The 15,367-nt window shown below is 40.6% G+C and overlaps 1 protein-coding gene across 1 annotated transcript in view; it reads right to left on the reverse strand.

Moving 5' to 3' along the window:
- Nucleotides 1-15,367, reverse strand: part of calb2a (calbindin 2a) — a 32,205-nt gene that overhangs the window by 1,358 nt on the left and 15,480 nt on the right. The window contains exons 6-10 of the mRNA XM_028449852.1: nucleotides 12,647-12,724; nucleotides 4,826-4,881; nucleotides 4,662-4,701; nucleotides 4,450-4,503; nucleotides 159-230 (exon numbers count right to left, since the gene is read on the reverse strand). Coding sequence (XP_028305653.1) covers nucleotides 159-230; nucleotides 4,450-4,503; nucleotides 4,662-4,701; nucleotides 4,826-4,881; nucleotides 12,647-12,724 — 300 coding nt within the window. The remainder of the gene's footprint in view (nucleotides 1-158; nucleotides 231-4,449; nucleotides 4,504-4,661; nucleotides 4,702-4,825; nucleotides 4,882-12,646; nucleotides 12,725-15,367) is intronic.

Consider the following 15,367-nt stretch of genomic DNA (forward strand, 5'->3'; position numbering starts at 1 on the left):
GTATACATCGAGGCCGGGTGTACGGTCCAAGAAGTACAATTGAATGCTAACTGAAACAAAGCACAAAGCTAAGGCTAAATAAATAAATAAAAAAATATAGCCAAGCTCAATAGATTTTAAACTTTATAGTTTAAGTCAACACAGCATCTCCCTCTTACCTTCTTGTTTTTCTGGTAAAGATCACGTAGCAGAGCTTCCAACTCCTGCTCATCGATGTAGCCATTCCCATCCTGGAAGAAACAAGTGTAAAAAATGTTGCTTTTATTTAGCATATACTTAGATCTAGAGGATACACAAAAACACTTTTAAATGGATTTGGTGTCAAACCATATGCTGGCAAGTTAGAAGAATCAAATTATACTATATTTGTACCTAAAGCTCCAACATTGATTTACTGTATTAGATGGTACATTTTCATTTTGTTGTACTTATTGTGGCATTAATGTAATTATTTGTCAGTGATCCAAAATACGTTATTTTTGTTGAGAAAACATATAAATACATGCTAAAACAACATGTAAGGTATAGCACAGGGGTCCCCAACCACTGGGCTGCGGACCCGTAACGCACCGCAGTGAAAGAATACAGTTTTAAAAATTATATGTTCTTTATTTCTGTGAGAAAAATGTTCCACTTTATCGCTGACCATTCTGACACTTTCCTCATACTGGCTAGACACACACACACACGCATATACACACACAACCAGTGAGTGGACAGCCAGCCCAACAAAGGTTGGGAACCACATCATTTCATGTTGCCTTGCATGCAAAATCATTTCTCATAATAAATAAGCTTCTTCTAACTACCAATGTTTTTTTTCTCCTGATAATATAAACACTATGGTGATAACAGTATGACAATTTTGAAAGTGTGTACTGTAATTTCTTTTGTGTGTGTGTGTGTATATTTAATCAAAGTCATATAAAGATATGACAAAATGAATTTATTAAGAGCCCCAATGGCTGGAAAACAGGATGCTGAAAATTGATTATTTGTAACTGTAATGTATTATTATTATTATTATTATTATTATTATTATTATTATTATTATTATTATTATTATTATGATTTTATTTTGGGCATGTGACATTTAATACATGCTGTGCAATCACATACATACCCAAAAATATATACACCATTTGATGTTAATAAATAAAATAAATTATATCTTGTGAAAATATAGTTATATAAAAAAAATATGACTATTAATTTAATTAGACCCACACATACTTATCAACATACATACATACATATACACACACACACATACATAGCTCATATATCTGATTAGCATGATTGAAAAGGGGCAGGAAGAAGTAAACGTATCAAATCCTACCCCTTCTCCAATATTTAATAGTCATATAATTGTCTTTCTGAATTAAAAATAGTATTATATGCAAATATAACAGTAAGACTGTTATCTAATATAGAAGACTGTATATACATATATGTATTTAAAGGAAAAGGGGTGAGACTAATATGTTTATACTTCCACCCACTCCTTTTTGAACACAAAAAGTATGCAAATATGTAATATATGTAATTGTTTTGTTTTGAATTTTTTTTTCTGGAGTGAAGCCATCTGCATCAAATCTTTTGTTTATTGTAATATTGTTTTTTTTTTGGAATTATTGCATTTGTTGTTCGAAAATAAAAACAGTACGTATATATTATTCTGATTGTGCTCAGAATAATATAAACGCAGAAGCCTTTACGTTTTCCATAGCCTTAACAAAAATGTTGCATGAACTCGTCTCTTTTAATATGAAAGCGGTGAAGTTCTCATTGGATCTGTTTCCGTCCCACGTCCTCATGCTATTCATGGGTTCAGGTCCTGACTCTTTCATGAGAGCCATGTTAGTGTTGGGCTCACTGCTCACCGTCTCTTAGCACCAGCGACAGCAGCTGCCTGTGCAGTGGCTGCAGGGTCTGAGGCTCAACACCAAATGAGGAAACTAATTAGACTCATAAATGATGGAGCTCCGTTTGCAGAGGGTGTAACATGGTTGTACCTCAGCGGCTCATGATTAACAATCAACCCTGTGCTCCTCTATGGAGCCTCAGAGGGAATGTAAACCAAGAGATGTCACGCCAACAACGCTGGCCTGCAGGGTTGGGGTCAATTATAATTGTAATCGCGTAATTGATAATTCATTGCAATCATCACGTCATCATAATTGAAAAAATCTGTTGCTGTCGTAATCGTAATTGAGTTCAGATAGTTGACTTTGTAATTGTAATTGTTATGGAAATTCTATTAAAAACTGTCATTTATAATTTCATTAAATGCAAACCTGTGGATCCACGTTACAGTTCTATGGCTTAAACATACATAGTTAATAATCATTAGAATATGTTTCATATCAACATTTCCCACTACCTGTCAGTTCTCTTTCGGATAATTTTATTATTTACAAAAAAAAAAAAAAGAAAGAAAATCAAGGGGTATACTGCCCACGTCAACAATATTGAAAACGATATTTTTATTGATTAGAAAACCTTACAAAATAACAAAGAGTTGAAAAACTAATTGGACTATAGATAATACTTTTTAGTGTATTTTACAGTTTATTTAAGACATGGGTCAAAACTGAACCGTTATCATAAGAGATGCTAACAGAAAGCTAGCACAATAGAAAGGTTACGGCTTATTTATTAAAAGCTCAGTAACTGTCATTAATTCTAATTGAATATTAGTAATTGGGAACGAAATTGTGATTGACTTACAGAGGGAGAATGATAACTGAAATTTTAATTGTAATTGGAAGACGTAATTGTAATGGGAAATAGTAATTGCTGGCCTGACATCTTGTGTGAATGACACAACAAAGGTGTGGTCAGAGGCAAGGAGTTACGTTTGCCTCATTCTGATACATGTTTTGTTCCTTTTTATCTTCCAAACCAAGAGGAAAAGATAAAATAAAAAAAATCAAACAAACATTCAACTACTGTATATTCAAAAAGGTATTATTAACCATATAACACAGTGCTAGGAGGCAAGCTAACAGCCCACTGGCTGTGTCCCTGTATTATCTGAAGAATTCGAGTCAGCCTTCTTATGCGATAACAAGATTACAGCTCATCCCAAAGGCAGAGAAAACTCACAAGATATCATAAACATGAAAAATGATCCAGCAGACGCAGCGTGCTGCACTATCCCCTGCCGCCGCTGCTCTGTTCCCCTTTGGTCAGATTTCTTGTTGCTCCTTCATGTCGATCCCCACAAGTCTGCTGCTAATGTGGAAAATATGGCCATTAACTGAATCGCTGTTCAACCTCTCTGAGCTGTTTACAAAGGAGAGCAGGTGTGCCAAGATTCACTCATTTCCCTCGAGACAGTTGGTGAGCGACTGGGTTTGATCTCCCCACCCCTAAAAAAGTGCATTTGCTTGATTCCGATATGGGAAAGTCACCAAAAACAGACAAAGAAGAATCTGTTTTTACTGCAAAAGTGTTATAATTTTAAACACAATCTTCTGTTTCTAGCCTTTCAGAATAAGAGCCCTTAAAGTAGGCTATATACTTGTGATTAATCAATAACCTCCATTTGATGTTATAACGCTATAAAAAACGATTATAGCCATGAACAGCGCTATTGTTATATTGACCAATTTGCTAGCTTCTACCTGATCACACAATTGTGCCCATTCTACTTTTACAGTAGCACTCCTAAGACAAATCATTGGAACTGGTTTGAAATTTCCTTGAAATTTAACATTTTAAATTACATGCTATGACATTGTTGCATTTGAGTGAACATAATGTAATTTAATTTAAACACAAGTTCATTAACACATATCCATAATAAATAATATTTTTCTACAAGACCTACATGGCTAAAAAAAAATTTCAGATTGAAGTATGAGCTTTAGTGGTTACAGTTGATGTGACATTTTGGAAATATATGACAATAAATAATAATAATAAGTGACAATAAATCACGTTTTAAATACAGAAATCTGTAGTCTGCCTAAAAAACCAACAACAAAGATTTACATCAAATATAAAGCCAATTCTCATTAGAGAAGGCTATAAAGCCAAGTATTATTGAACTAATGTATAGACATCAACTGCAGCAAGTTTGGTGATGGTTTTTGTGTTTTAATTTGTACCACAAATACAGTAACGGATTAAATGAATGCGTAGATTCAACTTAATTATTTTACTGAATGCTTTCATGATGTGTAGGTCAGTGGTACCCAACCACTGGGAAGTGGACCATTTGGTACCGGGTCGTAAAGAAAGAATAGAGTTTCAAAATAAAATATATTTTGTTTTCGTTTTGGGTACTTTATTTTATCACTTTGCTACTTCTGCCTGTGAGCGCAGAACTCAGGCGTGAGGCGCTCACACAGACAACTATAGAACTAACATAATGAGGCTAGGAGAGCATGAATTACATTTGGTCACTGAATTGGTTTATATTTTGAATAAAATATCACCTACCTTGTCATAGTATGTGAAGATGGCATTGAATTGCTCAGAGTTCAACTTGACACCCTGCAATGAGGTTCAAATCATTACCTCATGGCTACGTTTTGCCAAATGTATATCAAGTCAAAACAGAGGCTGTACGACAAATATGGTCATAATTCAAAAAAATTGTGATTTTTTTTTATTTTTATTTTTGTACAAGCAGCTTAATGTTATTTTCATACCTGGAATCTGAGTAGGAAATTTTCCTGAACTGGCAGAAGCCTGAAGGAAAGGAAGGGATTCATTAACACAATAGTTTGTAAATTATTCACATTTGTTGACTTTGAATGAAAAGCAGTCTTAAGTCTTTACAATGGCAACTGATAAAAGAGAAACTGCACATTACCTCGCCATCTCTGACAGGCCCAGCTTCCCATCGCCATTCAGATCAAACATCCTGAGCTACAAAGCAGAGGCAAAAAAGTGTCGGAAGAGACAGATGAGAGGTGTTTTTTTTATACAGGGCTAAGCTGTCAAACCAAAGAAGAATGTAAAGAATCGCAATAACTGAGAGATTAGGTACGCTACAACAAAACATGCCTTTATTAGATATCATTGTTTTTTTTTTTTGTGGTAATATCAGTTCAGTTCAGTTTATTAGCCATTTGCAGTATGGAAACCACATTGGAAAAAATGTGCAAGGAGCTCAAATATATACAGCAGGACCTAATGAGGTAATAACGTTTGCTTCAAACAGCTCACCTAGCTAAACATGAGCTGAATATTAAAGCTGCCACCCATGATATTTTTTTTGTAAACAGTAGAACTAAAATTCCACATCCCACAATGCAATGCATGAAAATGTCAATGTTTACAGTGGAGAGCACAACAACATTTTTCCTTTCTATAGATATAATAATTTCTGCCTTTGGCCATAAAACTCTATACCTCCTTATTTTAAGAGCTTTCTTGGATTGTAGTTTGTGTAGTTAGTAGACTATACTTGTGTATTTGTATTATATGTGCATACAATCCTTATTTAATATTTAATCATTATTCTTGTTTTGATATGCAGTAATCATTGTCTTGGTCTCTATGTTTACTTTTTGACTTTTTGTATGTATGTATCTTTTGTTAATGTTTCTTTTAATTTCTACTTGCAGCCACTGTAACAAAAGTAATTTCCCCCAGAGACTATTAAAGTAAATTGTGATTCTGATTTATGATTTTATCTCACAAAAAGTTATCGTGGGTATAGCAGCTTTAAGTTATACATCTATCTGAAATATGTCCCCGCATGCAGTTGTGTTAGAATCGGAGTTTTTCTTTTTTACGTTGGTACGAACAGTATTATTGAAGTCAATTTTTGTTTTCATTAGAAAGCTTGGTTTTTCCTGTTAAAGTTTTTTTTTGTGGTTTTTTTTAACCAAACATAACTGTAAATGTACGACCGTGAATGATATTAAGATATTGGAAGCTGTTTTAATTTCACTCCAGAATATATGATATATGCATTTCTGAAAACGAAACGAGCTACTGTAAATCTACCATTTGTCAGGCCCTCTTAGGCTGCAGGCTCTCTCTCACTGTGTGTGTGTGCTTAATTACAGGAGTGACTTCAGCTGTGCAGGAGCTGAGCTGCAGCTACTACCAATCACCACTCTCCACAGCTATAAGAACCGGTCGTCAGCTCCACCTCCTTGCCAGATCGTAGACTCAGTTTCAACTAGCTCAGTCAGATCCTGCCTTCCCTCCACTCCTGAACAAGCCTGGTCTCAGCCACACGGACTACCTGCCTTGCCTGCCTCTTTGTCAGCTCACCGACCTGCCCTGGATCCCCTGTTCTCTCCACGCACCAGCCTGCCTCTGTCAGCTCTCATCCGGACTCTTCACCTGCAACTTACTAATAAGTACTGGAAATAAACATCGTCATTGCATTCGTCATCAGTCTCAGTCTCCGTCTCTGCAATTGGGTTCTTTACGGGATACAAGCCTAACAGTACGATCTGGCCAGGAACGTGAACCCAGCAGACATGGACCCTGAGGATTTTTCGACTATTAGAAAAGCCCTTTCCAGCCAAGGCAGTCTTCTAGGACAGCATGAAGACCTTTTGAAAACCCTCACAGACAATAATCAGGCCATCCTCAATCAAATTAGTATCTTGACCAACCAAGTCACCTCGTTAACAGCCCAGCTCTCTCAGGCAGCATTCATTCAGCCTGCCCCTCCCCCACCTTCTCCAGCAGCTGCTCCTCCAGTGTCAGTCATGACTCCTGCGCTTCGTGAGCCTTATGTGCCTGCACCTGAGAAATATGATGGAGATCTGGGTTCCTGCACAGCATTTCTGACCCAATGTTCTTTAGTGTTTGAACAACAGCAACTCTCCTACGCAACTGATCGCTCTCGCATTGCATACCTAATAAATTCTTTAACCGGATCTGCTCGTGCCTGGGGATCTGCAGTGTGGGAGAGCCAGTCAGCCCTGTGTTTTTCTTATGACGCATTTGTGTTGGAGATGCAAAAGGTTTTCGACCACCCTGTTCGAGGTAAAGAAGCTGCTAAACGTCTGCTATCACTACGACAGGGATCTCGCAGCGTTGCTGAACTGGCCATTGATTTCCGGACTCTGGCAGCGGTGAGTGGGTGGAATGATGAGGCTCTGCAGGGGGCCTTTCAGAATGCTTTGACTGACTCTATTAAAGATGAACTTGTTTCCCGGGATGAACCTGAATCCCTTGATCACCTGATTTCCCTAGCAATTAAAATAGACAACCGTCTCAGAGAGCGTCGCAGAGAGAAGGCGGTGAAGACTCCACCTACCACTACGGCTCCCCAGCACTTTCCGATTGAAGTCCTGGAACATCCCCGAACCCCCACGGCTAACCCTGAGCCCATGCAGTTAGGCAGAGCCCAACTGACATCAGAGGAGAGAGCCCGTCGAATTAATTCCAGGTCCTGCCTCTATTGTGGTCAATCAGGCCATTACATTTCCACCTGCCCAACTCGCCCGGTAAAAGGACCGGCTCACCAATAATGGGAGAGATATTGGTGAGCCGAGCAGACAGCTCCTCTCCCTGCCGCCTGCAGCTCCATTCCTCCCTCTGGTGGCAGTCCCAGTCGTTACCCCTCATGGCATTCGTTGATTCTGGAGCTGACGAGAGTTTTATTGACCGTTCAGTGGTACGACAGATGGCAATATCAACAAAGCCTTTGGATTCCCCAATTGATGCCAAAGCTCTCAATGGTAAACTCCTAGCACGGATCACTCACCAAACTATGCCCGTTACACTCCGTCTGTCTGGGAATCATGAAGAAAAGATTCAACTCCACATTATTGACTGCCCTCAAACTCCTCTGGTCCTTGGAATCCCCTGGCTTAGACAACACAATCCCCAAATAGACTGGACTGCAGGTAAAATCATTTCCTGGAGCAATTTCTGTCATTCTCATTGTTTGCAATCTGCTCTTGTCCCTGCCTTCACTGTGCCACAGACTCAACCCGATGCCCCTGACCTGTCCCTGGTCCCAGAGGAATATCATGACCTCGCCCCAGTTTTCAGTAAGCATCATGCCTTGTCCCTACCGCCTCATCGCCCTTATGATTGCGCCATAGACCTTCAGCAAGGTGCTCCTCTTCCCAACAGCCGGCTCTACAACCTCTCCAGACCTGAAAATGAAGCCATGGAGAGGTACATTCAGGACTCCCTTGCGGCTGGAATCATTCGTCCCTCCTCCGCTCCGGTAGGCGCAGGTTTCTTTTTTGTTGGGAAGAAGGATGGGACCCTTAGGCCCTGCATTGACTTCAGAGGTCTCAACAACATAACAATTAAAAATAAATATCCATTGCCGTTAATAAATTCTGCATTTGTCCCTCTCCACGGAGCCACCATTTTCACAAAGCTGGATCTCCGCAACGCATATCATCTGGTTCGCATCCGAGAAGGAGATGAATGGAAGACAGCATTTAACACCCCACTTGGACACTTCGAGTACCTGGTAATGCCTTTTGGGCTAACAAATGCTCCTGCTGTTTTTCAGGCCCTAGTTAATGATGTCCTCCGAGACATGCTTAACAGGTTTGTTTTTGTGTACTTGGATGACATCTTGATTTTTTCCAAGACCCCCTCTGAGCATCAGCTACATGTGCGCATGGTCCTGCAACGTCTCCTGGAAAATAAGTTGTTTGTGAAATCTGAGAAATGTGAATTTCATGTCCCTAAGATCTCCTTTCTTGGTTATATTGTCGCCCAGGGAGAGATGCAAATGGACCCGGCAAAGGTGTCTGCCGTGACGGAGTGGCCAACACCCACCAACCGTAAGCAGCTGCAGCGCTTTTTGGGTTTTGCGAACTTTTACCGGAGGTTCATCCGGAATTATAGCAGCATCGCTGTTCCCCTCACGGCCCTCACCTCCACTTCGATCCCCTTCTGCTGGACCTCAGAGGCAGAAGCAGCATTCAAGGAGCTGAAGTGCCGTTTCACCTCCGCTCCCGTTCTGGTTCAGCCTGATTCAGACCGTCAATTTATTGTGGAGGTGGACGCTTCGGATACTGGGGTTGGAGCAGTGTTGTCTCAGAGAGCTGTGGCTGACAATAAGCTTCACCCCTGTGCCTTTTTCTCTCGCAGACTCTCCCCTGCAGAGAGAAACTACGACATCGGTAACAGGGAGCTACTGGCTGTCAAACTAGCGCTGGAGGAGTGGCGCCACTGGCTGGAGGGGGCGGAGCAACCATTTGTGGTATGGACTGATCACAAGAACCTTTCATACATCCAATCCGCTAAGCGTCTTAACTCCAGGCAAGCAAGGTGGGCTTTGTACTTTGGCAGGTTTAACTTTACATTAACCTATCGCCCAGGTTCCCGCAACACAAAACCAGACGCTCTGTCTCGCCAGTTCTCAGAAGAGCCAGTTTCAGACCCAGAACCCATCCTGTCTCCATCCCGTGTCATTGCAGCCGTTACCTGGGATATTGAGTCCTTGGTCAAACAGGCCCAGAACCAGCGGGCCGCCCCAGGCAACTGTCCTACTAACTGTCTGTTTGTTCCTGATTCCGTCCGTTCTAAGGTTCTTCAGTGGGCTCACTCCTCCCGTCTTACCTGTCATCCTGGCATAAACCGGACCCTGGCTTTCCTGAGACGCCGTTTCTGGTGGCCCACCATGGAGGCAGACACCCGGTCATTCATCGCCGCCTGTTCTGTTTGTGCACAAAACAAGACTTCCAATAAACCCAGCTCTGGTTTCCTTCGTCCCCTGCCTATCCCGGGCCGTCCTTGGTCACATATCGCTTTGGACTTCGTCACTGGTCTCCCCCCTTCTAACGGTAACACTGTTATCCTCACAATTATTGACCGTTTTTCTAAGGCTGCTCATTTTTTGGCCCTGCCAAAACTTCCCTCAGCTAGGGAGACTGCTGACCATCTGGTTAATCATGTTTTTCGTGTGCATGGACTACCCTCTGACATCGTCTCAGACAGGGGACCCCAGTTTACCTCCCAGGTCTGGAAAGCCTTTTGTTCTGCCCTCGGAGCTACAACCAGCCTCTCATCTGGATACCACCCACAGACCAATGGCCAAGCTGAGAGGACAAATCAGGAGATGGAGACTGCGCTCCGTTGCATCACCTCCTCCAACCCATCCTCCTGGAGCTCTGTACTTCCTTGGGTTGAATATGCCCATAATACCCTTCCCAACGCCTCCTCTGGTATGTCCCCCTTTCTGTGTTCCCTTGGATATCAACCTCCCTTGTTCCCCTCACAGGAGCAAGAGTTAGCGGTTCCCTCCGTCCAGACCCATATGCGGCGCTGCTTTAAGGTTTGGCGACAGGCCAGGACAGCTCTGCTTCATTCTTCCACTCAAATGCAGAAACAGGCCAATCGTCATCGGACCCCTGCACCCAACTACACTCCTGGACAGAGGGTATGGCTCAACTCAAAGAATCTCCCTCTCAAGGTTGAATCAAAAAAACTTTCTCCTCGGTTTATCGGTCCATTTGAAATCATGTCCATTGTCAACCCCTGTGCTGTTCGTCTCAAGCTCCCGGCTTCACTCCGCATTCACCCCACCTTCCATGTCTCTCAAATCAAGCCTGTCTCCTCTAGCCCTCTTAGCCCCTCCGCTCCTCCCCCTCCTCCTCCCAGAATGGTGGACAACCAGGAGATCTTTACTGTTAAGCGGCTGCTGGGTGTGCGCCGTCGGGGCCGTGGCTTACAGTACTTGGTCGACTGGGAAGGATACGGTCCCGAGGAGCGCTGTTGGGTTCCTCGCCGCCAGATCATGGACTCTACTCTGGTTCGCGATTTCAATCGCCAACATCCTGACATGCTCAGGAGTGCGCCAGGTGGCGCCCTTAGAGGGGGGGGTACTGTCAGGCCCTCTTAGGCTGCAGGCTCTCTCTCACTGTGTGTGTGTGCTTAATTACAGGAGTGACTTCAGCTGTGCAGGAGCTGAGCTGCAGCTACTACCAATCACCACTCTCCACAGCTATAAGAACCGGTCGTCAGCTCCACCTCCTTGCCAGATCGTAGACTCAGTTTCAACTAGCTCAGTCAGATCCTGCCTTCCCTCCACTCCTGAACAAGCCTGGTCTCAGCCACACGGACTACCTGCCTTGCCTGCCTCTTTGTCAGCTCACCGACCTGCCCTGGATCCCCTGTTCTCTCCACGCACCAGCCTGCCTCTGTCAGCTCTCATCCGGACTCTTCACCTGCAACTTACTAATAAGTACTGGAAATAAACATCGTCATTGCATTCGTCATCAGTCTCAGTCTCCGTCTCTGCAATTGGGTTCTTTACGGGATACAAGCCTAACACCATTAAAATAAAAAGTAATGGTGTACCGATCCGATATAAGCCTGAAAACGAATATCGGATATCGGATTAAAATTTCGGGTTTTATTTCACCTTTTTTTTTTTACAATTCATTTTTTATTTATTTTATTCAATTTTAGAACACTGTAAATATTATGTTGAAGGTTAAAATGATGTAACCAATTGGTTAATAATAAATGGGTCAGTTTTTCTCATCCCTACTGTTTTTGATTATTGTTCTCTGTTTGAGTAACATCACTTGATCAAGCCTTTTCTAACATTCCACACTACAAAATAGGTAAGTATTATTTTTTCATAAAAAAAAAAAAAGTAATAACTATTTATGATTCATGCTCATATCGTATCGGATCAATATAGGTATCGGATAACACGCAAGGCTGCAATATCGGTATCAAATCGGAAAGCTGTATAGGGACATCCCTAATAAAAAGCTAATTAATCAACATTGCTGTAAAAAATTAAAAATTAAATTAGAAAGAACCCTCTTTATACATTATACTTAAGCTCGGTGCTGTGTCACCCTCTTCAATTTCTCCTTACTTGTCACCAGACTGGCATAACTGATTACACCGCACAATACGCACAACTATAACATCACATTGCACTGCCACCTTAAAATAGTCGACTCTTCCTCACCCCTTCCATCGTCCCACCCTGACTCCCTCTTCCCTGTTCCCTTCCTCCTCACCTAGGTGTAACACTGCCCTCTCTTTTTATATCCTCCCTCTAATAAAGTTGTTCTTACCCTTTCTTAGGAAGGGATGGTGATGGTCACAATTATGCAATAAAATAAATTCATTTATTTCATTGCAATAATAAAACATGCATTGCACAACATACTGTATATAGTGTTGACCTTTGACAGCATGTGCAGACAAGGTGTAAATAAATAAATAAAAGAAAAAGAAAGAAAGAAACCTCTTTTGAAATTTAGGTCAACTATGCCCTGGGGCTTAAAGGAAGGACCAGATGTGAGCACATTTGAGTAGCAAACCTTCTGGACATGGTATCCACTCTGTTACACTGTACTGCCACTACCAGCAAGAAAGGCCAGCTGTACGCTGAGGTCTTGCATTGTTTTGAAGAGATTCACTCTTGCTCCCAATAAGTTGTAGAAAAATCCCTTTAGCAAGTCATTTGGATCATAAGAATAAATTAAAGCACAATTCAGTTTTTATGCAGATTTTCATCCAAAATCTGACGATTCCGTTGAGATTTAACACTTTGACAACACTGTATTCGTCAAAGTGTTGATAGTAGACATTTTTTTTTTGTTGAATTGCTCATTTCAGCAATTTAGTTAACCGTTTGCTTTCTAAGTCACTGAATAAGCTCATCGTGGCTGTGCACACATGAATGCTTGAGCGTGTCTGTAACGTGTGAAACAGCTGCACCTACTATAGTCTGCGTGTACTCGTGAAGCTTCTGATCGTCGTAGTGTCTGTTAGCTTTCTCCAGCAGGTCTGACAGAAAGCCCTGAGGACAGAGAGACACACTGAGCAAGGAGAAAAAGGAGGAGACTCTACGAGATTATTAATTTTGCATAAGACAGATCGCGCACGGTTCAGTGCGTGACATATGCATTGGGGGAAACGTGAAGTTCAATCTGCACTTAAACGCCATAGGCCACCAATTTATCAGTTGTAATTACATTTTAGCCTTCTTACATACCAATCCGGTTCATTTTAGAAGAAATCCCTGAAATATATATGAATGTTTGATAGCCTGTACACTACACCCTGAGTGATGGTGAAGGTTTTAAGAAGAAATGGAAATGGAGTGAAGTTTACTGTAGTTAATAAAGAAAGGTCCAGTGGGTTCACACCTGAATAATAATTCACTATGAATGAAATCCCCAATTGAAAAAATTATTGAAAATGGCAATATGTAAAGTTCTCAGGTTTGAGTGGATTTTGTGTTTATTTCTGATAAAGGGGTAAACCACCTGCTTGTGGTTTCATTCTTTAAAGCTGCAGTCTGCAACTCTTAAAAAGGTGATTTTTTTTGTCATATTGACATATTTCACATGTGTGGAAAAAACAGGAAGAGAGCAGCGTGGAGGGAGGGGGAGAAAGGGATCTGAGAGTTGCGGACTGCACCTTTAAGACAGAAGATTATGAGTTAAAATCCTGGAAGGGTTTTTTTTTTCAGTTAGACTTCTAGTTGATTAGTTGGTCTTGTTTTGTTGTTTTTAGCTTTAAGTTGTCATGTTTCCAGTTCCTCCCAGTTCTTGTGAGTGTGTTGAGTGGATAAATCCCTCTACCCTTCCTGTCCTGTCTACACACAGGTGTTACTAATCTCCTAATTACCTTCCCTCACTATTTAAATGAAGGTTTGGACACTAAGCTGTTGGTGGATCATTGTCTCTCTGATGCATCTCTTCACCTGGTCAGTATCCTCCAGTCAGTTTGTTAGACTTTAATTAGTATCTTTGATGATCTATATTTTTGACTTAGTTTTGACCAATAAATTGACTTTTATTTGAATCTCCTCCTTCCTCTTCTTTTCCCTGCAACTAGCGATTTTAAACAAGGCCAGAATCTGTGACCAGTGTTGGAGCAGTGATTTTAAAAGTGAGGGTAACTAAGCTTAATAAATTAATTTACAAAGCTGTTATTAAGTTGGTGATTCTGTCTTTAGGTTTTAATTTTAACTATTATTTGCACAGAAAACCTCAAAAGGAGGACAGTTTTTAACCCCTTTTTACCTTTTTCTTTGACCATTGTGCAACTCAACTTCCTTTATTCCATTTATGCCCCTTATACAAAAAAATTGAAATTTTTCTCGTTTGTAATATTTTTGCCAATACATTTCCCTTTTTCCTTATTTTTTGTTCATTTATGCAAGTTTTTTTTTAGACATTTATCAAATTTTTGTCAATTCTTTAACTATTTTTTTTTTTTTTTTTTTTTTTGCCACTTTTCTTCCAAATAAGCCACATTTTGCTCATTGAAGCTACCTTTTGCCAGTATCACCTGATTCCTCTTTTTTGTTACATTTTGTTTGCTACTCTTGACTGCTTTTGCCCATTTTTTCACTCTTTTCTTGCTACTTTTAGACCTTTTTTTTACCACCTGTTACTCATTTTTTGTCACTTTACTTACACTTTACTCATGGCTGCTAACTCTTTGTTTACCTTCTTGGAACGGCAACTTCGTCAAATGGCTGGCTGTGATTGGCTTGATCACCATTCAGTCAATCTCACTGAACCAATATGTTTTCAACAATGAATCCCTCTGTAAAAAGTGAGGGGGATACATTTTTGTTTTTATGAAAGTGCGGGTGTCGCATCCCCCACGGGTGAGATGCGCCTGCTTGTGACCACTATGGCACCCGGAAAAGAATCTCTCTTGAAGCCATTGCTGTAGCCGTCAAACCCACTGTTATCTTTAAGCAAGTTGCTGCAGCTAGGCGCGCCACATGTGACAGAGGGCGAGTATATAAACATATGAACACAGGGACGTAATCTGTCCTAATCCTGTCAAAATGTCATTTACAGTAAAGGGACTTAAGTCCTTTAGATGCCAACTTAATTTCAGAAGATGAGTTCATACTTCTCTATGATGTGGACATATCCAAAAAGTCTGGATGTACCTTACAACTTCCAACCTATCGTTAATGTATTTCAGATATTTACTGTATATGCGTACATATTAATACATATGTTGAATATTGATATATAATTAGATGAAACCATTCTTTTTAAAGCCCAACAATATTCAAAGCTGTGCTTTAGGTTTGTCACTTACATCTTATTATTTTAGTTTTTTTAAATATATGTTGTTATTTATTTGTTGCAAAACTTGCAAAGCTGTTATTTACAATAGCTTTAAAGAGATACAAGTATGTAACTCACTTTAAAATTAAAATTAAAAAAGACTTTCTGCATTGGTTTTATAACCTGGTAAGGGGACACAATATTACAAAATATGACATGATATTTGGAAAACCTTCACTTGGTGACCAGTAAAATATAGAAAGTGTTTATTTGTACGGTTGTCGTACGGACAACCCCCCGTGCTATTGGCACGGTTACCGAAGTACAAGTATGTAGCGTCTTAGGGTTAGGGTTAGAGTCAAGTTTAGGTTCAGGGTATAGCCCTATATCGCAACAATTTT

This window comes from Gouania willdenowi, chromosome 6 (assembly GCF_900634775.1).
Source record: "Gouania willdenowi chromosome 6, fGouWil2.1, whole genome shotgun sequence".
Taxonomy (NCBI): domain Eukaryota; kingdom Metazoa; phylum Chordata; class Actinopteri; order Blenniiformes; family Gobiesocidae; genus Gouania; species Gouania willdenowi.